This window comes from Conger conger, chromosome 6 (assembly GCF_963514075.1).
Source record: "Conger conger chromosome 6, fConCon1.1, whole genome shotgun sequence".
NCBI classification, from domain to species: Eukaryota; Metazoa; Chordata; class Actinopteri; order Anguilliformes; family Congridae; genus Conger; species Conger conger.
In genome coordinates this window covers 55,027,209-55,055,182 of record NC_083765.1, presented here as the reverse complement: position 1 = coordinate 55,055,182, position 27,974 = coordinate 55,027,209, and the positions used below count along the sequence as shown (strand labels likewise).

The 27,974-nt window shown below is 43.1% G+C and overlaps 1 protein-coding gene across 1 annotated transcript in view; it reads left to right on the top strand.

Annotated features, from left to right (window-relative positions):
- Positions 1–27,974, top strand: part of LOC133131671 (transcription initiation factor TFIID subunit 4-like) — an 81,104-nt gene continuing 53,130 nt past the window's right edge. The window contains exons 1-9 of the mRNA XM_061247068.1: positions 1–1,410; positions 5,508–5,662; positions 11,307–11,420; positions 13,062–13,253; positions 14,118–14,240; positions 15,499–15,588; positions 16,300–16,491; positions 20,059–20,128; positions 20,916–21,030. Of these exons, the coding sequence (XP_061103052.1) occupies positions 12–1,410; positions 5,508–5,662; positions 11,307–11,420; positions 13,062–13,253; positions 14,118–14,240; positions 15,499–15,588; positions 16,300–16,491; positions 20,059–20,128; positions 20,916–21,030 (2,450 nt within the window). The 5' untranslated portion in view covers positions 1–11. The remainder of the gene's footprint in view (positions 1,411–5,507; positions 5,663–11,306; positions 11,421–13,061; positions 13,254–14,117; positions 14,241–15,498; positions 15,589–16,299; positions 16,492–20,058; positions 20,129–20,915; positions 21,031–27,974) is intronic.

The following is a 27,974-nucleotide window of genomic DNA, read 5'->3' as shown; positions in this document are numbered from 1 at the left end:
TGAGATCAAAGATGGCGGGCGCCTCCGACCCTCTGGAAGATATGCTCTTCTCCGAGGTGGACGAAAAAGCAGTTAGTGACTTAGTGGGCTCACTTGAGTCGCAGCTTGTGGGTCAGAGCAACACAGCAGATTCCCATACTGAAACTAGGACTGCTGGGTCTACAGGCGCTGCCAATCACCACTTAGGAAGAATACAATCTGCCCAAGTGGCTACTGTACTAGATCAGCAACAACAACAAGGACAACATAAAGCTGGGATAAATCAAGAGCCAAACTCAAAAGAAATTAGCTCCGAGAAAACTGTGATACCGTCTTCTCTCGGTTCCATTCCACCATTCGAAGAAGGTTCCATCACTTCTGGGACTGGAGTGAATGCCAGTAGCGGCTTGCAATCACATGGAGCATCTAACATCACAACACTGTCTGCATCTGATCTGGTAACTTTACCACATCCGATGGACAGCATCAGTCCTGCTAATAGAGGTCCTGTCGTTGGTTCAGCAGGGGTAGAAACTATAACGACAGAGACTGACCCTCGGAAAAATCACATCACTTCGAACATAAGGACTGCTTCTGCAGGAATACAGAGTTTGAACGGGAACGATGGAGCGGTGACGTTAGCTAACTGTCCGACAAATACTGCTGTTCCGGCGGCTGTTGCGGCTTTTCAACCCGGATCTGGAACTTTATCGTTGGTTAACAGCGCGAACACAGTTGTTAGCAGTGCCAGTGCAGTCACCGCCAGTCTGAACGTGGTACAGACAGCGAACGCGACCACTTTTAATGTAGCTCATACTGATTTCCATACATCGCACGCCGCGATTAATCTGGATGGGCGAGGGACTCCTACAATAGCCTTGCAAAGACTACCGAGCCACATCATGGCTAGCATCGCACAGAATGGAAACGGCACTACACTTTCGGCATTGGTCCAGCAAGGCGCACGACTAGATCTCCCCGCCGCTGCAGCAGCCCCGCTAGTCAACCACAGCACAAGCGCAGATGCCAATAATCCGAAATCAGACTCTCCCGTGCAGTCAAAAATAATCAGCCAGCCTACCGTTGTGAGTTCAACAACCAATCCTGTCACGTCGTCAGCTCCTGTTGTTAACCCTCCCTCGAGTCAGCAGCAGAGTTCTGTAGCCAGCTCGTTACCTGCCGCCAGCAGCCCCGTCCCTCTCACGGCTATATCGAAACCGACTGTCACTTTAGGGCAACAAACCGCCACTACCGTTGCTATGATAAGGCCCGGGACGCCTTCACCGTCACCCGTAATTTCCACTTCTCCCCAGACCCAACTTCGCCCTGGACTGGGGACTCCTCAGAGAATTGTTGCACCTCAGCTACTTGTCAGACCCCCACAGCAGCAAACCACCATACAACTTCCACCCGGATTTACCATACCACCGGGTAAGGAAATAGAAGTTACGGGCAGTCAACATAATCATTGTAATAAATTCAGGATGAATACAGCAACTCCTACGAAGTAATCTGCATTTGCATGCTTTAAAACACATTTGAAAGTTTGAAGCATAACCTGTAAAGTTATCACAGCGATTGAGTTGTCAATATAAACACTTTTCAACGTTTTGGGGGGCCACATTGTTGAAAAGTGTGTTATCATTCAGAGGTCATATGCCAGTTTTGATAAGGCATCAAATGTAATCTTCGGCCTTTAATAATGTTACACTAAGTTATTTTATTGAGAGTTTGCTATTTAATTTGTATGATACATAGGCCTCTGGAGTTTGGAAGCATGGCACCTATGCCCTCACCTTTTGAAGGGACACCATTCATCCTTCATGCATGTTTACTGAGCAACAAATTAATGTGCTTTCATCCTATCTTCACCCTAAATAGTCCTCCTGAACCTTATAATTAAGTTCAGTGATTTGCAAGGCAAAATAAGGTAGAAAATGAACTGCAGCAATCTGTTCTATGAGAGAAGAGCACAATTGTCAACTGTTTGCGCTCAACTGCTTGGCAGGTGTCTTCGTGGGATTAATTTTTTGTTCTTGAATAACTACAAGGTTGATGCGCCACTTATATGCAAATTCGTTGACTGACAGTTTCTGCATTATACAACTGAAAGTCTTCCCTCTTGCAAAGACATTTTCAAAAACCATAGTCATGTTTGACACCATGATTGCCATTTCTTTATTTCAAATTTGATACAGATTCTAAAGACCACCAAGATAAATATCTGCAAAAAAAGAAACAAAAACCTGGTCCGAATGTTTGAGTAGTAAACTTTTATTTTTATGTTTTCCTTAACTTGCCACATTCAGTTTCACTGTATGGTGCCTGCTCATGGTTAAAATGTGGCAATTAAAAATAATTGGCAACAGTTGTGCACTATGAGCTGAAGTAGCTTTAGCAATTAAATGACACAACAATACAGAAAATAAGCATTCAAAATACATATGCTTGATGCAGAATTAAACTTAATTTCAACATGTAATTAAGCATGTATTACCTTGGTGATAAAACACAATGTGTTATTACAGATCAATAGAGATCAGAAAACAGACCTTATTCCTATGTAAAAATGATACATTCTGGTATTTACTTGCACTTGACAGTAATGCAGAAATGTGTGTGATACCACGTCCTTACATGTAAGACCATCATCTGCAAGCTGCCCATTGTCCTTACCATACCTGACATAAACCCATCAACCGTGGTTTCCATTGGTATGTATGTATATACAAAGCGGTAAGCAGTATGTTTATACAAAGCAATATGCAACAAGATACATAAGCAGTGGAGTGAGCATCCGGGCTGTCAGAGAAGTCAGCCAAGCCCCTATGTCAGCTCTCATGGAAAGACTAGTATTTAAGTCAACGTGTCAGTGCTTATTACTCATGAGTAAGTCTGGTGAATAAAGGTCATAGCTACTGTCTGTTGATAAACAAAACTAAATTTGTTGTTAACTAACTACTTCTGAGAAGTTAACCTGTAGAGTTCTGTTAATGTATTTGTACATCATTAATCCATTTTAACAACTACAGTAGTTATTGCCAATTCATATTGGAAGGGAAAAGTCAGTTAATGTATTTGTTAATGGTTAACTAATTGCAAGTTCATCCTATGGTTTGTAATGTATGAATAAAATGAAACAAATCCGTTAGTTGTTAACAAATGCATTAACTAATGAAAAGTACATTTCATGCTTATTTATTGTATTTGTCCATCATTAATTCATGTTAGCCACTACATTAGTGATTTATACCAATTCATGGACCTTATTGTAAAGTGTGACCAAAAAATCAGTTTTGTCTTGTGAAAGGCACCCAAAGCTGCCAGCTGGTACCGTGGGGCATTTGCTGCAGGCCACTGGTTTGAGATCAGTTTTGCCAACACTGAGGACTGTTTTAAATTATGCTTCATTTTCCAAAACAACAGAAAGAATAAAAAATAATTTTAGCTGTCAGAGGTTGAAAAGAGACTTGCTGTTCATGAAAACACCCGACAAGTTGACAGGTGATTGAGAGACATTGTTTAACTGGGAATATATCTGGGAATATATGCACTGGTTGGCTTTGGGTCCCTAATATTCAAATGCCAAATAATTCTGGCAAACTATTTACCTAGAACATTTGATTGTATTTTATATACGGCACAGAGTGATGTTTTAGGAGTTTTTTTTTTCTTCAGTTTTTCGAAAAGTGAACCCTCACATTTACTTTTGACAAAGAGTGTAGAGGCATAGTCTAGTTTGGCAATGCTATTTTCTTGCCATTTGTTCATTTTTAAAGGACTGCACAATCAATTCCAGACTGCAGCATTACTGTGGAGGATGGGCTCAAGTTTGGTCTGTCAAATCGACTAAATCAAAATCAAATCTTGCAATGTACATGAGATACCTGTGTTTCAACTGTAAAACTAAAGGACTTTATTAAGGATGGTAGAGAAGAAGTGTTGGAAAATATTATTACCATGATTGCCATTTCTTTATTTCAAATTTCATACCGATTCTAAAGACCACCAAGAAAAATATCTGCAAAAAAAGAAACAAAAACCTAGTCCAAATGCTTAAGTAGTAAACTTATTACTTTTTCCACAGTATGTTTTCTTAACTTGCCACATTTGGTTTCACTGTATGATGCCTGCTCATGGTTAAAATGTGGCAATTAAAAATAATGTGAGCTTTAGTATTGAAATGACACAACAATACATAAAATAAACATTCAAAATACAACAATGCTTGATGCAGAATTAATAGACTTTTCAATTTAATGTAATTAAGCATATATTGGCAAGGTCATCAAACGCAATGTGTTATTACAGGTCAATAGAGATCTGAAAACAGCTTATTTCTTTTTAAAAAGGTTATTTGCTATGTACTTTACTTGCACTAAATTATTTTTAAATATTGAAGTAATCAAATTTTTTCTCGAATTTGTTCATAATGTTGATTTTTATTGTAGTATAATCTTAATTTGACAATAATAATTTTTTTAAATGTTTAGAATTTCGCATAAACTTCTGTTAGGCTAAATGTTTAAACAATTTGTATAAACAATTGCTGTAGATTTTAGACATACTTGCAAACTGCTCAAGTGTCCTCTCTCTTTGCTCTAATGAAGTGTTTACTCAGTTGCTGAAGTTGATGCATGGGCTGTTGTATCTATTGTACCCTCCAAGGTGCAGCAGAGCAGCTGTTCTTGTACTGGTGCACGGGTCCTGCAGTCAGACGCTGGCTCAGTTATCTCACACTGACTGACACTTTCTTTATAATCTTTTATAATTCACTTGCCTGAATTTGTTATGCTGCAGCATATCCTCACCAACAGAGCGTGGACTACGAAGCTTGTGGTCACTACTGTGCTCAGTATCATGCAGATACCCGTGTTCATGTTGAATTTAAAACTCATTATTTGTTCGTTATAATACTTGGAAGTCACATGTGTTTAGTAATTTTTGTAATTTCAATTTTGTTATAACTGTGTTATAAGTAATGGGACACGTTATCTCACACTATGGATATTTGTGAAAAATGTGAGTTTTTATTTTTGATGCTTTCATATGTTAAGCTCTCTGTATAATGTTTAGGAATGCACTAGGCACCTGCTCCTTCTTTCAGAGGTTTGTGATTCCTCCCGGTGTACAGAGTGTTTGATTGGGTGGTTAGAGATGGTTTCATGTTTGCAGTTTGTACCCTCTCTGTTGACTGTAAGTACAGTCTAAAAACCTTAAAGAACTGACAGAAACCTCAACTAAGGAATGAAACACCCAGATAGTAACCTCAATACAGTAGGGATCAGTTCCGTGTCAGGTCATTCAATTCTGAAAACAAATTGAAACGGGCTCATTCATTGAACGGTCCGCGCAGGGCATTATGAATAATGCTGCCGTGCATTCGTTTGAGTGCTGCCAGTTCCCCCGGCACCTTCCGTCAGCGCGGAGCTGGCCGCGGTCTGCCAGGCGTCTGCGCCGGGCGCTGGAGACGCCGCGGCTGGCGTGAGCGCGTGCGGGGGATGTGAGCGCCTCTCCCTGTGTTGCAGGCATGGTGCTGGTGCGCACGGAGATGGGGCAGCTGGTGATGGTCCCCCAGCAGGCTCTGGCCCAAGCCCAGGCTCAAGCGCAGGCCCAGAACAGCATCTCTCCCCGCCCCGCTACCCCCACCACGGCCGCCACGTTCAGAGTGACCACCACTCAGGTAGGAGCCAGCGCACCGTGCTCTGCAATAAACACCTGTGTGTGTGTGTGTGCGTGTGTGCGTGTGTATCATCGGTTGTGTTAACAACAGGATTCTTTGTTTTATATGCAGAAGATAATTGCTGATATGCTGGGCACAGATATTCTGAGGTCTTTAAAAAAAAAATTCAATTACAACAGGCAATGAGTCAGACTTGAACCACGACAAAATAATGACTGCTGTTTCTGTGAGCCAATCATCTTTTGGGGTCTGACATTTCTGGTGTTTTTGGATTGTAATCACAATATGTGGTACATGACAATGTCAGTGTAGTGAGATACAAGGTTGTGATGCAGCACACAGTGGGTTAAACTTTTGGTTTGTGATCAAACTTTTTGGTGGAAATCAGTGCCCTCCAAAATTATTCACACCTTTGATAAAGGTGAACAAAAAGGTCAACAAAAATAACACCGTTCTCAAATTATGCATTTCCAACTATTTCCAACTATTTATACTCCTGTTTTTTAGTAGTTTGTGAACCCTAATACTGAGTCATCTTCTCAAATGGTTTTACAGATTGATGAACTTATTTTGGTTTTGATAGTCTATATGAGGAGCACAGAGAGGAGCAGTGATAGTCTTCTGTATGAGGAGCACAGAGAGGAACAGTGATAGTCTTCTGTATGAGGACCAGAGAGAGGAACAGCGATAATCTATGAGGAGCACAGAGAGGAACCGTGATAATCTTCTGTATGAGGAGCACAGAGAGGAACCGTGATAATCTTCTGTATGAGGAGCACAGAGAGGAACCGTGATAATCTTCTGTATGAGGAGCACAGAGAGGAACAGTGATAGTCTTCTGTATGAGGAGCACAGAGAGGAACAGCGATAGTCTTCTGTATGAGGACCAGAGAGAGGAACAGCGATAATCTATGAGGAGCACAGAGAGGAACCGTGATAATCTTCTGTATGAGGAGCACAGAGAGGAACCGTGATAATCTTCTGTATGAGGAGCACAGAGAGGAACCGTGATAATCTTCTATATGAGGACCAGAGATGGGAACGGTGATAATCTATGAGGAGCACATAGAGGAACAGCAATAGTCTGTATAAGGAACACAGAGAGGAACAGTGATAATCTTCTGTAGGAGGAGCACAGAGACGAACCGTGATAATCTTCTGTATGAGGACCAGAGATGGGAACAGCGATAATCTATGAGGAACACATAGAGGAACAGCAATAGTCTGTATAAGGAACACAGAGAGGAACAGTGATAATCTTCTGTAGGAGGAGCACAGAGAGGAACAGTGATAATCTTCTGTAGGAGGAGCACAGAGAGGAATGATTGCTGTGTCAGCGCATTCCAGAGGCTCTCCTACAGGTGCGCGCACTCATCTGTCTTCGGACACATGTATTCCTGCAGAGGCACTGAGGGTGTTTAAGCGTGATTCAGTGAGGATGGACTGCCATCTAGCTGTCTCATGTGAAACTTGCTCATAAACGTAATTGCAGTGGAATAAAAGGTGGGCAGATAAATGTGTGTTTATTTTCACAACAGCAAATGATGTTCTGTCATTTTTATCTCAAGCCCCTCCATGGCTCGTTATGCTCCAGCATAATTCTAAAAATTTTAATTTTAAAAGTATAAGTTACAAGGCTACATTTTCCTCCTTCCTGTTTCCAGAAAGCTGCAACAAGGCTGAATCCTATAGGTGCTACATAGTAACAGGTGAAAATGTTATTCATTCTTCTTGTTCTAAATTCCACTGCACTATTTAGGTGTAAATAGCTGGAAATGACTGTTTTCATCAGAAGTTACTGTACCATTATTGACCTAAAGATGTACAATAATATTCTTAATACTTTGGCACAAGATGTAATTATTACTAATGTAAAGGGGCTTCAAATATAATTGCTTTGTAATGCATCTGGAAAGAGTTTGTGGCCTTTTTGAAAATGGTAGCCATTGTGGATTTTCTAATGAGTTTCATTATTTGAAATGCATCTTTTCTATCCTGGTTCATTAAACTAATTCAAAAATTCATTAAACTAGGGCGGCCTGTAGCGTAGTGGTTAAGGTAAATGACTGGGACAGGCAAGGTCGGTGGTTCTAATCCCAGTGTAGCCACAATGAGATCCGCACAGCCGTTGGGCCCTTGAGCAAGGCCCTTAACCCTGCATTGCTCCAGGGGAGGATTGTCTCCTGCTTAGTCTAATCAACTGTATGTCACTCTGGATAAGAGCGTCTGCCAAATGCCAATAATGTAATGTAATGTAACAAACATTGCTTATGGTAACATTGAAAATAATTATGGCATTGCTGTGATAATCTAATCGAATCATGCAAGTCACCTCTATTAACAGTTTTTTATATGGAGTTTGTTAAATTGCATTAAAGTATTTAAAATAATAATAAAAAAATCCATCCAATCCCTATTTTTACTTAAATTATTTTTGTGATTATTTATTTCAAATGAGTAGAGCTATGAAACATTCATTGAAATGAATTTCTGTGTATTATGTTCAAGGATCTGAAGTGGGTGGAGGGGGAGGGGGGGCGTTGGTTTTTCCGAGTTATGGAGGGAAATTGAGTTTAATTTTTTTACCTTTAAAAGGCATTTCCTGCAGACAATAAGAACCAGAAATCATCAAACGTCCCTGGATGTTTTTGATTAAAACAATCTTATTTTCACATAAAAGTCCCTTATTTGCCTAATAAAACAGACTACAAAAAATAAATTACTATTATATTTATGAAATTATACAGTAGTGTAATGGTAGCTTAGAGAAAAATCCTGGTTCGGTACGTAAGTCCGTTGAGACGTTTTCGGTAAGAAAAACATGCAAATCTGAAACTATTTTTCATTTATTATGTATTATTATAAAATGTAACCAGTGGCCATAATCTCTTGTTGAATCAAATTTACCATATTAACATCATCAGGATGAACACAGAGTTTTAACTTCCGAATTTAAATTTAACCGCTTATGCCTTCAAGGCAAAGCAAGACTAATTGTTTCGTTTGCCGCGTGTGCCGAACAAAAGTCCGAAAGGTACTGAAAGAAGTATATCTTTTTTCCAGCCTTGACAAAGTAGTTCACAGAAGCCAGGTTTCTTCCATGATTCCATGATTGTGAATAGGTAGAGGAGCAGCAACAATTCATACACAGTGGCACACGTGAAGGAACAGCGAGTGTGCACCACCACCATTCTTTGGAGAGATTATTGATGTCAGGCGGCATAAACCACAACGAGATAAAACGTACCGTGTATTTTTCATAGTATTTTTTGCTGTTGCCTTATTACCTTTGTTCTCAGTCAGCGATTGAAAGTATCACATACAGAACTGAAGATTGCTTCAGGATGATGATGTTGTTCCTTAAGCCTGTTGGCCATCCACAAGAGGGCAGACTGTCCTTGATTCCCACACCTGTGAGCACTACGCCAGACTTTGCATTTGGTTATCTTTTAAACAACTTTGCCTTTATTATTTAAAAAATGGAGAGAAGAGAGAAATAGGAATTCTTCCTCCAGTCCGAAGCTGCAGAAGTTATTTGTATAAGTTGGATATAATAATATTGTGTTCATGAAAGGTTTGCTGTCTGTATCTGTATTTAAAAGTGAGGAACAACAGCATTAAACTAAATCATCTTTTTCACTCCTCGTTTTCTTTCTCTGACTATGACATCAGTCAACAGAATTTGAGGAACAAAATTTGATGCACCCATTTTCTCTCTACTTTGACGTTAGTCACTTGTTTTCCTCGCAATGACATTACACACTTGTGTCCTCCACATGGACATTAGGTCCTTCTTATCACAGCTAAGAGACTGGTTGGATCATGTTAAATGATATGGATGCGCTTTTTTATGGTGCAGTGTTTACACTGTCATGCCACCTCTCTTACCCAGTCCTGGAACTTTCATAAAAAATGGAACACAGATTTCATAAACGATTTCCCACGTGGCATGATTGCATATTTGCATAATTCTCGGATGATGTTGCTAAATGTTAACACTGGCAGCTGACCACAAGTCAGAGGAAGAGGGGGGAATTGGGTCCGGGGGTCCAACCCAAGTAGCAACCTACGTCACTGCTACTTGCGAACATTTTGTGGCCATTTTAGATACTAAAACCAGGAAGAGAAGACTGATGTGTGTTGGCATGTCATTCATGAAACCATTCATTGCTCAGCTACCTGATTGCTTTACAGAACTAACAAATGCTTTACCTCATTAATGAGTAAGCTGGTTGTGATGGCATAGCTTGCAGTCAGACACTCTCTCTCTCCTTCTGGCTGCCCTCCCCCACACATGCCTATCTCCAAACACCCTCACTCACCCCGCCCCCCACCCCGATGGGGCCCGCGGCGCTACAGTTAGTGAGGTGGGCTCCTGGCTCCTTCCTGCTGACCACCACAACCCCCCACCCCTTCACCCCCCTTTCGGTTATCTTCTCTAGGAAGTCCCCCCTAGGGGGTGCTGGTGAACACCAGGTCAAGGTTCCCGATCTGGAAGGGGAGCCAGGCCCTGTTTTGCGCCAGCCGTCCGGGGCTGGCAGAGTGGGCAGTGTGCCCACAGTGCTGTGGGGCACCTCCACCTCCGGTGCTGACAGCCCCCTATCTCACATAGCGCTGGGGGCTAACGCTGCCAGATCTGGGTGAAATGAGCATCTCAAATACTTTAACCCTGTATACACTCACTGATCACTTTACTCGGTATTTATTAAACTTATATTTTAGACTTATTTGTCTTCTACTGCTGCTCTTCTACTGCTGTAGCCCATCCAGGTTTCGATGTGTTGTGGGTTCAGAGACCCCCTTTTGCATATCACTGTTGTGAGGCGTGGTTGTTTGAGTTACTGCCATTTTCCTGTCAACTTGAACTAATCTGGCCATTCTCCTTTGACCTCTCTCATGAAGAAGGCATTTTTGCCTACAGAATTGCCACTCACTGGATGAATTGTTTCTCTCCATGGTCAAAGTCACTTAGATCAAATTCCTCATTAATTTTAGGTCTGAAACACAAGTGAACCTCTTGACCATGTCTGCATGCTTTTATCCATTGAGGTGTGGCTGCATGATTGGCTGATTAGATATCTGCATTAACGAGCTGGTGTATTGGGAGGTAATTCATTCATTTGCTTATATGAAATTGTTGTTTTTGCTGTCTATGATGAAATCCGCTAGCATAGCACTTAGCAGTATACCGGAAATGCCATTCAGCGGGACTTCCACTTTACCTCCCTACTGGTCTACCTAATAAAGTGGAGACTGAGTGTATGCTGGTAGTATTTAGAAACACTGCATGGTTTCTGCACCAGCCTGCGTGCTGTGCAGATCAGTGCCACTTGCAGGGTTGTGTACTCAGTCTGGCACTTGGAGGAAATCTGACAGGAGTGTCTCCTGAACAGAAACAGTCCCCGACAGGGCGCAGTGCATTAGGGTAGGAACAGCTGGGGCAATTTCAGTCAATCTCTGAAGGCTGTGTTTTAGCACAGCGGGTCTAATGGTCTCCCATTCGAGAGATGCTGTGTGTTACCAAAGGCATCACACGTTTCCATGACCACGGCGGCTCTGCAATCGGGTTTCGCTCCTTTCTTCGGCGTGTCCTCTTCTCCTCCTCTGTCCCGCTCACCCTGTTCTTCTCTCTTTTCTTCCCCAGTCTCCCGTGTCCCCGCAGGCCATCAGGCCGGGCCCTCCCACGCCGGCCAAAATCGTGCAGTCTGGCTCCCCGGCCAGCAGCCCCGCCCTGCAGGCCCCGCCCGCAGCCCCCGCTGTGAGAACCGCCACCCCCGCCCCTGCCTTCACCCTGCGGCGTGTTCTGTACTTCTGTAGACCACTGCTGGAGGGCCGCAGTGTCTGCGAGCCTGTAACAGGCTCCAACCTGATTCTAATAATTGCCACTTCAATTGAACCAATTAGCCCCCCCTCACCTTCACCCCCTGTTCTCAAAGTGATGGCAGTATACCTGTAAAATATTGCAAGAAAAACCTCCAGGACCTCAAATGTCAGTTTACTTGACATTTTTTTTCTTAATGGAAGCATGTTTCTTTAGCCTTTAGAATGAGCATGATATGTTATCTAGATGAATATAATAGCTTTTTCTGTCCATTTGGGGCACATATCTACATTGGTAGAAACAATTAAATACATTGTGTCCCTTTGACATGCTGTTTGACATCTTTGAGATGTTTAATGTTATTATAGCCTCATTTCTATGTGTGCTTGTTTTGGCACAAACTTATATTTTTAGCTGTAAAAAAGAAAATACTTTATGCAAATGAGATGGACACACCTATCCACCCCGGAACATCTTTTTTCAAAATTGTGTAGAAGGCTGAGCCAGACTAAAAGAGTGAGTGCAATTACTCCTTATAGTCCACTCTATCCTTGTCAAAGGAATTAATTGTGTCACTGTGTAATTCTTCTCCTAGCATCTGAAGAAATACATTGGCTTGACATCCACCAGATCAAGATTGAGAATGCTTCTGATTTATTAGTCTCTTTTTGTGTAAAATGGATAGAACATTATGTTTTTGCATCACCTTCAATAACTATTATGTCCTCTTGTCACCTCCTCTGTTTCATTAGTTCTGATGTCAGGACATTCACCAGAGCCTGATATGCATGTCAGAGGTTTTCCCCACACAAACGACAACCCACCACTTTTTCCCATACAAAGGCTACCCCACACTTTTCACTCAACCCCAGCCTTTCTCCACTTCTTTCCTTCTGTCGACTAAACCAACGTTGCTTACCTGTGAGTTCAAATAAGATCACTTGTGTGAATTGAGCTCAAAAACATTTCAAAAATCAGATAATAAGAAACTGTTTAGTACACACACCAGGCACCCTGAGATTCATTCAGAAGTTGTTTTGAAGTTGTTGTTTTCCTAGACATTAGTTACATTCTGTAGGGGTCCTGTGGTCCTAGTTTGAACCAGGAGTGCAAGTACCATTAATATACTGCATTTGCATAAATGTTCACACTCTGGCAGGCTGACACCGTGTTCAACAAAAACATTGCAATTACGCCATCAAATAATCCAGTAGGTCACTTATGTAAATAAGCGACCAATGTATGCTCACAAACAAGGTGAGGTGAGTTAACAGTAATCAACTGCTTTCATTGATTGGTTAATATCTGAGTGACGGCAGAATTCTGTGGACCCTGCAGATCTCATGACGATAGTTGGCCACTCCTCATGTCGCGTAAAAAAAGTACATTTACTACAGGCCACATGTAGCGCAAAAGGTTTTTCTTAAACATTGTTGGGTGCTACTCCAGTGCAGTATTATTTCACCTCCCCTGCCCCCCCTAGTGGTGAGCCATGTGCACAGCAGTGAGAGGACCCGGTGTGACCCGGTGTGGCCTTGCTGGAAGGGGGTCTGGTCATGTCTGGTGTGTCTCTTCCAGAAGGCCGCAGTGCCCGGGGGTCCGGTGGCTGCCACCGTGGCGGTGACGGTGACGGCCTCCCAGCAGCCCTCCCCAGTGACGGCGGGGGCACAGAGCACCCCCCAAGCCCAGCCCCAGACCGTCCTGCCCCCCCAGGGCACGGCAACAGCCATCGCCACGCCCCCTGTCCCTGGAGCCTCCGTCATCTCCCAGGTTTCTGCTCCGAGCCTCGCACGGCTAGAGCCTGCGTCAGCGACACATGCAACACGTTTCATTCTTACAGTGTCCCCTATCACAACTTTCACTCACATGCTTCATTTTTACAGTGTCCCCTATCACAACTTTCACTCACATGCTTCAGATTTACAGTGCTCTCTATCACAACATACACACGTATGCTTCATTTTTACAGTGCTCTCTATCACAACATTCACACATATGCTTCAACTTTACAGTGCTCCCTATTACAACTTTCAGACATGCTTCAGATTTATAGTGCTCTCTATCACAACATACACACATATGCTTCATTTTTGAAGTGTTCTCTATCACAACATTTACACATATGCTTCAACTTTACAATGCTCCCTATTACAACTGTCAGACATGCTTCAGATTTACACTGTTCTCTATCACAACTTTCACACACATGCTTCAGATTTACAGTGCTCTCTATCACAACATTTACACATATGCTTCAACCTTACAGTGCTCCCTATTACAACTTTCACACACATGCTTCAGATTTACAGTGCTCTCTATCGCAACATTTACACATGCTTCAACCTTACAGTGCTCTCTATCACAACTTTCAGACATGCTTCATTTTTAGTGCTCTCTATCACAATATTCACTCATGCTTCATTTGTACAGTGCTCTCAACATTTACACTTATGTTTCAAGTTTGCAGTGCGCCCTATTACAACTTTCAGATTTGCTTCAGATTTTCAGTGCTCTCTATCACAACTTTCACACATGCCATCTTAACAACTGCCACTGCTTTACTGTGCCAGGGGCTAGGTAGTGGTGTTAATTTTAAAGAGATATGACATTGATGTGTGCTTGTTCTTTCCCAAGGAGATGCAGGAAAACGTGAAGAAGTGCAAGAACTTCCTGGCGACACTCATCAAACTGGCTTCCCACAACTCGCCTTCTCCAGAGACTTCTCGTAACGTGAAGGCCCTGGTTCAGGACCTGCTGGTGAGCTTGCGCTCTGGCTACACTCCTGCTGGCTGTGTTACGGAGGAAGCGATGGTGTACTTAGCTGCATCTAGAACAATCCTCCACCACAAACATTTCACCCGAGGATTTGTGTTCATTCATCAGATACTTCATATGTCACGCTTCACCTTGCATTTGTATGGGCTGTTCATGTGGTCTGCTCTGCCAACCTCGCACATAACATTCAGTTCTCAGTTACTTTACCTAAATCTGTTCTGTCTTTACACTTTTAATGGTATTACGCACATGCGCACACACGGCTAGGTCCAGAATTATTGATGAAGATGACCAAAATGAGGTCTGTATAAAGAGAAACACAGGTTTATGGCTATATTATTAGCAATATTGTAGGGTCAAAAATAACCCTAAATAATTCAATATTTTGAGTTTTTCTTTTACTAGTAATTTCCCAAAAAGATAACATATAAAGATTGTAGACACCCCAATGTTTTGTGTACCCTCCCTTTTGCAAGGAGAACACTACTAAGTCGTCTTCCATAGTGTTTTATGAGCTTAGTGGTCCTATTGGGGGACTTCATGCCAAATCTTGTAAACTCCTTTGTTTGGCTTGCGCTTGTGGACTGCCCACTTCAGTGGTTTTTCCAAAGCAGTCATTTTGCAGTCATCTACCAGTCTACCATTTATTTGTTGATTTTAAGGTATTTTTGGGATCATTGTCTTGTGGAATGATGCTTTTGCAAGCGAGGTTTAGCTTTCATGGTGGGTTGGGCATGGGTGCTTGGTAGTTGTTGGAGTACCTGATTTCATTGACTATTTTTGGCTTTATTTGCAGCAGAACTAAAAAAATGGTGTTTACTTCAGGGGAATTAAATTGGCTAAAAGCTGAGCATTGAGTTTATTACCTAATGAGATTACGTTTAATCAGGGTTCTTTTTTCTCTGATGTAGAACCCATTCCTGTCTATAGGTGGCAGCAAGTTATTTCTTCTGAAATGTTTTGGACAGCCAGACAGTGTACTTACAAATTACCCTCATTGACTGTGTATATTTCCAACCTCTCCCTCACAATATGTATCCCCAAAACAAGAAAATGTCTTGCTTATTTGCAGGTCTGTTGAACAAATCATATTTTATTTAAATAAAAGTCTGCCAGCCTTCTTTTCGTTACTTCATATTGTTTTGTTATTAAGCAATGTCTTTTTAGCTGGAAGCAATGTTTGTTTGTTTTTGTTTTTTATCACCTCTTAATATATTCGTCATTTACGGGTTTTGAACAGGACGCCAAGATTGAACCCGAGGAATTCACCAACCGCCTGCAGTCGGAGCTGAAGTCCTCTCCCCAGCCCTACCTGGTCCCGTTTCTCAAGGTTGGTGGACCTTGCCGTGCCGCATGTGTGCCGGTAACCTGTCACGGCGGAGAGGCCGAGAGAAGAGGCCACGGCCCCCCTCTGGCCTCACCGTGGGCGGGCAGCGTTGGGAGACCTCTGGTGTTGGCCGGCGGTACCCTCCGTCCCTGACAGGTGTCACATCGCGTCACCCCGGCACAGCTTTAGCGCAAGACACGGTCGCGTTGTTGCGGGAGGTGAAGCAGTTCAGGAGAACTGAGAAGTGAGATGCAGTGCCCCCAAACCCCGAGTCATGACATTATCTGTTTGCCCATCAAACTGTGCTTCTAAAAATAGGGTGCATTTGCAGTTATTTGATGTTTCTTTCGGCTGCTTAAATCAGTAACAATATAACACGTGTTTTGTGCATACATAAACAGCAGCCCCCCCCCGGTCCCCCTGTATTCCAACACATGGGGAATTTTAAATGAAACCATATTCATTGTTTAATTTCAAATCCAGTGTGCTGGAGTACAGAGGAAAAAGACAAAAGAACAGGAATTGTACCACCGTCTAAATACTTACGTGCTGCAATGTATATATCTGTATTTTCAAAATGTGGGCATCGACAGAGATTTCAGAGACATGTTGCTGTGCGTATACATATTTAATACGCTGGGTAAATGTTGGTTTGGATGTGGGGTATTGTGTGCACTCTGTGGATTTCCCCCCCTGTCTCTCGCCCGTAAACAGAAAAGCCTGCCAGCCCTGAGGCTCTCGCTGCTCAACAGCCAGCAGTCGCTGACGCAGCCCCTGCCGCAGGTGAAGCCCGTCCCTGGGGGAACCGCCCCGGGCCTGGTCCCCGGGCCCACGGTCCGCGCGCGGCACCCCAACAGCGTCAGCACCACGGCTCCCGGAGCCCTCCCCGGGCACGGCTCCACCATGGTAGGCCCACCGCTGCCGGGGACCTTCTTTTGTCACATTGAATTTTTTTTACCCGCATTTACTTTGCCTCTGTGCTCCATTGCTAATGGCAGCAGTCACAGTTTAGTAGAATTAATATTGGTAGAATTTTCTGGAAGTGTTGCTGAATGCGATGGCGCATAGACTTCTTTGCCTGTGAAGGATACTGGAGGGGAAATGCAAGCCTTAATGCGCCCTCCTTCTGCCAACAGGCTAAAGCTAAGCGTGTGTGGGTTTGGTTAGTACTTGGATTGGAGATCTGCTGGGAAAAGTTGCTGCCGGAATTGGTGTTGGTGGACCAGTAGGGGGCGATCTTCTCTCACAGCTAAAGCTGTGCCGGGGTGACCCTTTGCTGTAGGAGATGCTGCCATTCGGATGAGACATTAAACTGAGGTCCTGGCTCACTGTGGTCAGATCCCACACTCTTTCTTATAGTATACCCCGATGAGCCAAAGCATTATGCCAAAGCATTGATTATCTCATAACAACAGCGCAACAGACCTCAAGGTCTGGGGTATCTGTTAGTAAGCAGTTGGGTCTCATTGTCGACGCAGGAGAAATGGGCAGGTGTAAAGAAGGGCAAAATCATTTTAATGATGGTTACGGGAGGCATGTGTCCCGACACATAGTGCGTAATCGGAACTGGACCTTGGAGCAACTGAAGAAGGTCGCCCAGGCTGATTACTTTCTTTTCATGTGGACGGCTGGGTACATGTTCATCATTTACCTGGAGAAGAGATGGCACCAGAATACACTGTGGGAAGAAGACAAGTCAGGGGAGGAGTGTGATGCTCTGGGCAATGTTCCGCTGGGAAACGCTGGGTCCTGGCATTCACGTGGTCAATTTCACATGTGCCACCTACCTAAACAACACCTGCCACACTGCACAAATTGTTCGGGAATGGTTTGAGGAACATGATGAAGAGTTCAATGTGTCTCCCTGGCCTCCAAATTCCCCAGATCTCAATCCGATCGAGCATCTGTGGGTTGTGCCGCAACAACAAGACTGATCCATGACTGCTCTACCTCGCAACTTACAGGTCTTAAAGGATCTGCTGTTAATATCTTGATGCCAGATACCACAGGGCACCTTCAGAGGTCTTGTGGAGTCCATGCCACAGCAGGTCTCTACAAGAGTTTTTTCTTGCAGAGCATATTAGGCAGGTGGAGATATGTTGGCTCATCGGTGTATGTCCTGTACTAATTTCATTGCAAACATAATGGCTTGAACCTGAAATTACTTACCTGCTCACAAGCTAAGTAATGTTAATCGAATGTTTGTATTTCCTCTTATATAAAGCAGAGCATCACTTATTTTTAAATAATTTTGTTGATAATAATTTTCATTTAAAAAGTCATTTTCATTTGCTCAATTTGGTGGTTACATTTAAAGTATAAGTTACTAAATTAAATAAGTCAAATTATATTACATCAGTCATTACACAAAATTTAATTAGTACTACCACTATATTCTGTACATAATGGAATTCCGACAAAGCGATACGTAGTCTGTTAGACACGTCAAAATATAATGGGATTTGAGGGCATGGATGGGGGGGGGTTCAGCATCACTTATGAACAGTGTTGGCACAAAATGATACAGCCGTGGATGAGGTGAGGATGTCGGAATTCTTCTGAAAACCTTCCTTTGCTTCCTCATGTCCTCTTCCCTTGTCTCCTTGTGATGTGTTCTGAGGAAATCGAGGAAAGGCAGGATGGTAATAAAAAAGACCTTTTATAGAACTTGAAGGTAACTGAAATGTGAGAAATGACGAGTTGAATGATGAAGAAAACTGTTTCATCAAAAGTTATAAAATGTGGAAGATATATTTTCAGTAACATTAATCAATCATGAAACGAAACTGTACATGGGTTGAGATCCACTCTGCTAGTCTTTCTCTACATTGACTGAGGATGTGGCAACGACATCCTCAAAACATACACAGTCAGCCATTCCAAATGTTTAAAAAATAAGGAGATGGAATCCCAAAGCCTGCACTGATTGAGCGTAGTTCTAGCAGTAGAGTGGAAAGGGGGTAAGAAGAACAACGATGGACATCTGAAAGCACTCCCAGACCTGGCCCCCTGTGTGCCAATGGAGATGTAATGTGCACTTGCTGGATGAAGCCTCTCACTGCTCTCTCTCCCCAGCCTGGCTGCTCTGCAGCGATCAGCCTCGCTCCTCATTTTAAGGTCAGCGGGTGAGGAGAGGTAACTAGGTCATCCACTGGTCAGTTGAGAAGCGCTGTGGGTCTGGACGATAACACTCCCACTGCTAACCGTACCACCGCTGCAGTACAGGGATGCAACTGAATGCCCCAGTTTCCCATTAAAAATGATTAATAACGCAGAAGTAGCGTGCTAAGAGAGCCGGCTGTCTCTGGCAGGAAGCGAACTGCAGAACTAACGTGATCACAAGAAAATGCTTCTGGTATTAAAGGGTTTCAGATGAAAGAGGAATTCTAAACTGGTTAATGCTGCTGGTTTTTGAGGTAGGGGTGTCAAATGGGAGATGCGCGCTTATCTCAGAATCAATGAATTTCGATCACGTTTTTTTTTTGGAGAATATTAAAAGAAAAAGTTCTGGACCTACCTGTGCATTTCTCTGCACCTCAAGCTAAGTTCAAATAGGGTCCACAAAATTTAGAGATTGTGGCTCATGTAACACCTAAACCTCCTCCTTACAAACTCTTATACAACCCTGCACTGCACTGCATATGTAATTATGTGCTGTAAGCCAACTAACCAGGCACTTCTCTGCGGCGTGCTGAAACCGGATCGAATGTTCCGCGGGTTCTGAAAGTACACAGTTACTGCCAGCGGAAATGTTGCTGTTGCCAAACGCATCGCTTAGTCTCTGTATCCCCGGCAGTGTTCTTCGGGAAGAGTTTCCATCATTGCCAGGCCCTGAACAGTAATATAGCACACGGGCAGAGAGGGGAGAACAAGCCTGAGAAATATTCAGCAGCGAGAGAGCGGCTAACAATGGATGGCCTCGGCTCGAGGCTCCACCCGGGGCCGATTCTGTGGAGAAAAATGTTTTTATTAGCCCCAGCTACCCCATTGTCCTCACTTTGTCTCCAGTCCTCACTTTGTTTCCTCCTCTCGTTTGGTGTGTGAAAACGCTCCTTTTATACACCTTCTCTTTTTGCCACATCCTATTAGCGCCACTCCCTGTTTGGGCCATTGTACATTCAGTCAATCAGTGAAGTCAAACATTCATTCAATGACTTGACCAGTCAGAATGTTGTGTGCATTGTCACAGCGCTCTAGGCAGAGGGTATTAAATAGAAAGCACAGTCATAAGCAAACAAATGGGAATTATTTTCCCTGAGCCCATGAACTTTGTACATAGAAAACCATGAAATGTGTTGCAGACAGAGGAGTATAAATAAATGGATGCTTGTGGGTAAATGTTCCATTGGTGCACTGAGTTGCATGCAGAGGAGGCTTAGACGGCACATCATAGTGTCTGTGTCGTTCTCACTCGTCAAGTGTGTGCATCTGACCCGTGGCCTTCTGTTAACAGCGCTGTCCTTCCCTTTCCAGGGCATCAAGAGAGCAGGTGTTCAGGGCAGCCAGGTCCGAATGCCCATAGTGATCACGCAGACTGTCAGAGGTGCGTCCTTTTCTCCTTCTGCAGAGGACAGACTCAGCCTCGCTTTTGCTATCACAGCTTGCACTCGTTAACTGAACCGGTCTGTCCACCAACTATGTCCCAGTGCTGCCATTCTAATATCCAAACTAAGAACTAGTAATTTCCCCACTTTTAAATATTAAATATTTATATCCAGGAAAAAAATAAAATAACAAAAGGTCCTCCACAAATACACATTCTTGTCCCCACTCAGGTATATTTGTCTGCAAATACACATTCGTGCCCCTGGAATGTTGATACCTAATACATATGGTATCCCCAACAAAAGGGAGGGCACAGAATGTGTGTGTAATTGTGCACAAGTGTGTGTTTTCCAGGCGGGGGCATGCTTTTGAGGTGTGCAGAAACTGTCTGATACTACTTCAGTGACCTGCAGTGGGAAATCCGTAGGTAGTTACATGTCCTTAAATCTGAACACAGGAAAATTCTAAAAATATTTTGTGCCACCGGCGAGGAACATGCCTGTTAAAATCAAGTTTAAATTCACTCTGGCTGTCTTTGTGCCTTTCCGGAAACACGTCTCCAAGCAGTCGGCCACGGTTTGGTGTGGAAGGAGACACGGTGAAGCACAGTGATATTGACAGTTTGATTTTAAATACAAACCTGGAGAGAACCATTCCACAGCCCACCCGTCCCTCCCGCCTCTCAGTGTTAACAAGAATGGTTAAAGGTACTCCTTCGACAGGGAGCCGTTTGACGGAAATGCTGTCGGACAGCCCATGATAATATTGCTTGTGTTTTTTTTCAGGCGCAGTTGGGAAGGGACCAACAATACAAGCAAGCAGAAGTCCCATGGGCTTCGCTGTTCAGGTCTCCGCAAATCAGAAAAACAAGCTGAACGACCCTGGAGGCGGATCTTTCAGGTACGAAAACGTGTCTGAACTGACAGGGAGATAGACGAGAGAGCCCAAAGTGAAGTTACGAAGAGTAGCCACAAGAGGGCAGCGTTCCACCAAGAGAAGAGGTCGAGCTGAAAGGGGGGAGACCTGCTCCTCATGTGCCGTTTTGCCTTTAATGACTGCCAGTCGTTCTCCTGGGTCTGTCAGAGCTGTTGTGCACTACTCATAATGAAACATGGGATATACAGTGGCTCCAGAATTATTGGCACTCAATAAAAAATGTGAAAATTGGGCTGCTTATAATACACAACATTGATAGTGATATATATCTTGTGTTCAAACATCCGGGAAAACGATATACTTTTATTTCAATACATTTACTCTCATATTTCAATGTTTTTTTATTTAGTAGTCTCGTTTTTCCTTAAAATGCCGTCTAAAGGAACTATATTGTGTCATTCCATCACTTCCTGTTTCACCAGAGTATAAAAATGAGGTACCAAGCATGCTGAATCCCTTTGTCAACCATCAGCATGGGAAAAGCCAAATAACTAAGACACAGATGGTAATTGACCATCAAGTCAGGTAATGGGTAAAAACATACGGAAACACTTAAACATACCACTTGTCCAATAATAAAAAGGCATAAAACATATGGAATGGTTGCAAACTTGCGTGAAAGGGGACGCTAGTGCATATTATCCCCACGGACAGTTAGGAAGATGATGAGGGAGGCCATAAGTAACCCAAGGTTCACAGTTTACAAATTGCAGAGATTGGTTGTGTCTTTGGGTCACCCAAGTCTAAAAAACCAAAGAAATAATAACTGCATATTTGTCAAAACAATGTGTGCATTAACCAAAATGAAAAACATCTCCAGTAAGTCACTATATACAGTCCCCTCCTTTGTTTTTGCTGTACACTGAAGACAATTGCATTTGAGATGAAAAGACGTACATGAGATGACGGATCTGAATTTCATCTTCTATTTCCTGGTATTTTTTATCTAGATTTGTTAAACAACTTATCATATCACATATCACCTTTTGTATCAGACCACCCAATTTTTAGGTGAGAAAAAGTATTGGAATGTGTGACTGACAGGTGTTTCTTGCTGCCTAGATGTGTCCTGTTAGATTGATTGGTTAAACAATAAATAGTTCTGAATGTCTACTCCTGGCTTTAGCCTTGGTTATGCCTGTGAAGACTGCATTTGTGTTAGAAAACATAAACCAACATGAAGTCCAGAGAGTTTGGGATAAATGCAAGCCATTTTGAAGCTTAGAAAAGATGGGAAATCGGTCAGAGCCATTGCACAAGCATTGGGGATAGCTTGCACAACAACTTGGAATGTCCTGAAAAAGAAAGAAACCACTGGTGTACTGAAGAAAACCCCCAAAACAACAGTCAGGGACATCACAAACAATCGCCACAGGGCAGGGGTGAAGGTATCTCAATCAACCTTTCAAAGAAGGCTTAGAGAGCAGCGATATAGAGACTATACCACAAGATGCAAACCACTTATCACTAGTAAGAATCAGAAGGCAGGATTACATTTTGCAAAGAAGTACACAGATGAGCCACAAAAGTTCTGGAACAGAGTTTTATGGACTGATGAGACCAAGATTAACCTCTACCAATGTGACGGAAAGGCCAAAGTGTGGAGAAAGAAGGGACTTGTGATCCAAAACATACAAGTTAATCTCTGAAGGCTTTAACCCAATTGAGCATGCATTTCACCTCTCTTCACTGAAGGGAAAACCCCCCAAAACAAACAACAACTGAAAGAGGCTGCAGTAAAAGCCTGGAAAAGCATCACAAAAGAAGATTGCAACAGTTTGGTGTTGTCAATGGGTCGCAGGCTTGATGCAGTTATTGGAAGCAAGGGATATGCTACCAAATATTAAGTGTTATTTACTCTCATTTACTTAAATACTCTCTGTTCCAATACTCTTGCTCGCCTAAAAATGGGTGGTCTGATACCAGAGGTGCTATGTTGTTGAACACATGTACGTAAAAATACCAGGAAATAAAACATGCAGGTCTCTCACTTGTTTCGTGTTCATCTTTTTAATGTATTCTGTGTAGTGCAAAAACAATGTAATTAGACTGTACACCGAAGCCGGCCACAATGACAGTTATCTGGCTCTCCGGTGAAATGTGGTCAGCCCGCACGGGCCCTCAATGAAGAGAAGAACCTGATTTTAAACAAACCAAACAAGCAGCTTCATTCCCAAATGTCTGCACATTTTCTTTTTGCAGCGGGCTGGTCTCCTTGTTTGCCTGTGGAAGAGGTGTGCAGCTCAGAACGAGCTGTGTGAGGGGCTTTGTGGTAAGCCGCGACACCAAGTTCACAGTGGTGGTACGCTCTCCCCAAGGGACAGTGAACCGCCCCAGGCTCCCATTGATAAATCAATAAATCTTTACTGACTTTGGAAATGAAGCCGTCAGCTCTGTTTGTCAGTTTTCCTTTACGGCCAGCCCTTTTCCCCTTGTAGTTGTGTGCAAACATTCATCAGCTGCCCCTTGCTTTTAAACATGAATGACCTCTTTATATTCCAATCCCCATGTTTTTTTATTTTATTGAAGGGGGTAATGATTGACGGTCGGCTTAAGTTTTAAACAACACAACATTGGGGGGGTTTTTTTGTTGTTTTTTTTTAAACGTTCGTTTTACGTTAAATTTTTTGCACTTGAACATGATCTAAATTATGTAAAAATTTTTGCACTTGAACATGATCTAAATTACCATTGTGTCATTACATGAGGTGACGGTATCCAGTATAGCAGTATAGCGGTATAGCAGTGTTTTTAAACAGCGTTTGCCGTCATCGCACCCTGGGTGTTGTTCCCTGTGTTTGAACAAAAGCCGGCTGGCTGCGCGTCCACGGCTAACCTCTCCTGAGGACATAACCGTGCCTGTGCGGGGGCTCGTGGCTGAGCGGAGGAAGCGTGAATTCATCCCGGCTACGCGGACCTGGGTGTGCCGAATGCGTTACAAGCTGCAGGGCAAATCCACCGAAGAGCGTTAAATGTATTTCCCCCTTTAAATAGTGATGATATTGTTATTACAGCAACTTTTACTCGTGGTCGTATTTGAATATTAATTTCCGGTGGCGCATACTCATAGGTACATTACGCATAATAATGAAGCATGCATCATATGCATGTATATTTCAGAGTTAAATTGAAAAATAATGTTTTCACCTTTTGTGTTTACAGTGTATTGTTTTGTTTCACACAGCCTGAATACAAATATAAAATGAAATAGTGTCATTTTAGCAATTCATGCTTACAGTACTGAATAAGTACATGTACTTTATGAAGAGGCAGTTTTATGTTTTCACAAAATGCCTCAGAAAGTGTGGGCTGATATGGAACATGGATGCGTAGAATTCACTTGAAGCCTAGAAATTGCTTGACCGCCTCCTTTTTCTTAAGGTAAATGAGAAGAAAAGGAGGTTTAGCAGACTGGTCAGACTCCGGTCAGATGACTTTGGTTCGGCTAACTCCTTTCACAGTACCTGGTGAAAGTAAACTTCACCCACGGTGCTAGTCCCCCCCCCCCCCCCCCCCGTGTAAACCGTTAAACCAAGGATCACTTCTTGCTTCTCTACTGCAATCAGAATCATGACAGTGGTGGCCCAGATGTGGCTGCCACATTTCCCCCCAGTTCAGGAGTTTCGTGTTCCCAGATACCGCCACTCTGTCTGATGTCTGGATGCTTCTTGTGCTCGCCATGCGCTGAGGCATCTGTTTGGACTTTAAGCTGGCTTTGAACGCCCAGCTGGCAGTCTTGAGAAAAGCCAGTGCAGTTTGGGACTGGAGCTCTGGTGGTCTGTGTTACTCGTGATATAGACGGAGGTTTGCAGACGGTGTGGACTGTCCTTCATTGTTGGCCTAGACTCAGTCGGCGTAAAAACCTGCACAGCAGAAAGGGTCACTGGGTCAGAATAGGACTGCCCTTGTGGATAACAGACTTTTCATTACCTGCTGTGCACATGACCATGACATTGATGGCAGACTCTGGTATCTAGAGCAGCTTACACAACGAAGAAGCAAAGTGCGTTCCTTCAGCTGCAGCACTAGAGAAAGGGAAAAGTGACCCTCTTGTAGGCAGTAATGGTGTAGTAATGTGTGCCATCTAGTGTCGTACAGTGCAGTCCACTACCACAAACAACATAGCTACCTCATTCACCTGTCCTCTGTGCAGATTATTAATGGGGCTAGTTTTTGCCAAGAAACTTTTTTGCTTTCTGTGGTTGATGCACGGATTTAAGCCAGACTCCTCTGTTTCAACAGGTCCGAATGCCTTTGCTGTTGTTAATGAACTGTTGCTCAAGTGAAGCGCTACTAACAAAACAGCGATTTCAACGGTAAATGAGATAATATGATATTTGGGAAATAGACTATCGAGAGGGCTTCTCCACAGGTGGCGGATCAAAGTGTTTATATCACAGCTCAGTCTAAATGAAGACAGAATAATTAGCTGTCGAAAACGTGTGTAAGTGCTGGAGCATAAGATAATTGGCGCCTTGTTATTTGTTGTTCTCGCGCTGAATGCTGATGCACCCCCCCCAGCCCCTCAGACCCACGCACTGCAGAGCAACGGAGCACAGCGGCGATTTAGGAAACTGGGCTTATTACCAGAAGGTCACGGGTTCACTTCCCAAGCTCCTGTACCCTTGAGCAAGGTTCTTAACCCGTATCACTTCGTTAAATATCCTGCATATAAAACCTAAGTAGTGTAAATAGCAGGAAGAATGTTGCTGGAAGGAAATGTGTTTGCCTTTTTTTTTTCTTTTTCTTTTTTTGAATATCTGAATTTTTTCCCTACTGTGTAAGTCCACTGTAATAGTTCCAGGGGTGAAGGCACCCATTTTACCAGGCGTAGCCTACCTCCTGCCTGTTTGCGTGGTAGTAGAACAAAGGAAGGACATCAGCAGGCATATTTAAAACATATTGCCCTTGATAGGCATTGAGACTCAGCTCTATTGCCTCCGTATTTTTTAGTCCTTGTCTTGTTGCGAAACGAAGCCTGATTTAATCACCCAATAAACTCAATAAGAGTGAGACTGGGGGGTGGGGGGGGGGGGGGTGCACTGTGATATTAGATGACACCAACCAACTAGCTCCAGCAGCTAATTAGATTGGGGGAATAAATATATATGCTGCCCGAGGCCTGGCTCTGGACAGTGTGGGCCTCCTGAGGTTAAACTCTCTGGTAAGATGGGAAGCGCGTTAATTATCTGCGTCAACCTCCGGCAGACGTGTCAGGATTCGCGTGGCTCTGGCGGGAGTGCGGCTGCGATGGTTGTAACGTGGGAGTGGGGGGGACGTGGGGGCAACTTGTGGGGACCCTATCCGAATCCTAAAGGTCCCATTTCTCCCCCTTTGTTTTGCTAATCAAGCCCAATAGTGGTGGTATTGTAACTTTGTTAAAACAGTGTACTTTATTAGTTGTGTGTACACATTAGAGGATCGATGCGCATCTCTGCTCTTACACTCTAATCCTGTTGGCATAATCTGTGGTGTGGAGGTTGCATCTCCCCTTGCATAAGGCATTCCAGTTGCTTATTAGAGAAAGGCAGGGTGTTCTACATAGAGGGAATAGTGTTAGGACAGTGACAACATTAACCCCTTAACCTGTTTTCAGGCCAGAGTGAATTTTCTGTCAATATTGTCACAGCATATCCCGTTTGAAAGTGTTACAACTCACGGTTCTCTATAGCTATGTAGACTATTTTATGATAGTTTTAGTAATAGTTTATCTTCTGTATAATTTTATCGTAACTTGGAGAAATATCGAATGGCCATTGATTGCTTAGAATTTTGTTTGCTAATGGAATTACATTTCCAACGGTGTTTTATTTGTTGGACTCAACACAGATTTATTTGCTGGCATATTCATTTTGCTTTCAGTTTCAGTACGCACGCTAAGACAGTTAAGCGCTGGAGACTTTATACCTAAAAAGGTAGATTTTTACAACAAAATATTATCTTGTGTTGACTAAGTAAATAAATAAATAGAAATAGAAGACTATACATTTGGAGGCCTCAAATTTGCTCGTCTGAATTAATAGTTCTGAGGAGGACAGTGAAAACGCATTTGAGTCCACACTATAGGGCATTTTCAGTGATGTGACCCCATTTTATATCGGTGAGCATGAGTACAATTGTGGGATGTGTTTGACTTGTTGTTGGGGGTTGGGTATTTGATAAAAACTTCAATCAATGACCCTCAATCAATTTGTTCGTGTACAAGATCTTATTATTGCAATTATTGTACTTATTGTTTTTACAATCTTCTGTACCTGCTGCTGCCAGGTGGGGGGAGCAAGAAGAGGGAGAAGTAGGGGAAGGGTGACAGGCAGGGGGCAAGTGAGAAATCAGATTTCTTTTTTGCAAAATAAGATGAACATATTGTCAATGAAGGCGGCACGGATGGTGCAGTGGGTAGCACTGCCGCCTCACAGCAAGGAGGTCCTGGGATCGAATCCCCGTCGGCTGGGGCCTCTCTGTGTGGAGTTTGCATGTTCTCCCCGTGTTTGCGTGGGTTTGCTCCGGGTGCTCCGGTTTCTTCCCACAGTCCAAAGACATGCAGGTTAGGCCGATTGGAGAGTCTAAATTGCCCATAGGTATGAGTGTGTGAGTGAATGGTGTGTGTGCCCTGTGATGGACTGGCGACCTGTCCAGGGTGTATTCCCGCCTTTCGCCCAATGTATGCTGGGATAGGCTCCAGCCCCCCTGCGACCCTGTTCAGGATAAGCGGGTTAGGATAATGAATGAATGAATGAATATTGTCAATGACGTAAGACAGTTTGACTCTTCAAGATTTGGCAATGGAATAAGAACATTTCAATTGTCAAGAAAATTCTAATTTCAAGATTGGCAATGGAATAAGAATATTGAACTTGTCAAGCAAACATGAACTTAAAACAAGGTAATATTTTTTTCTTGAGAGAAAA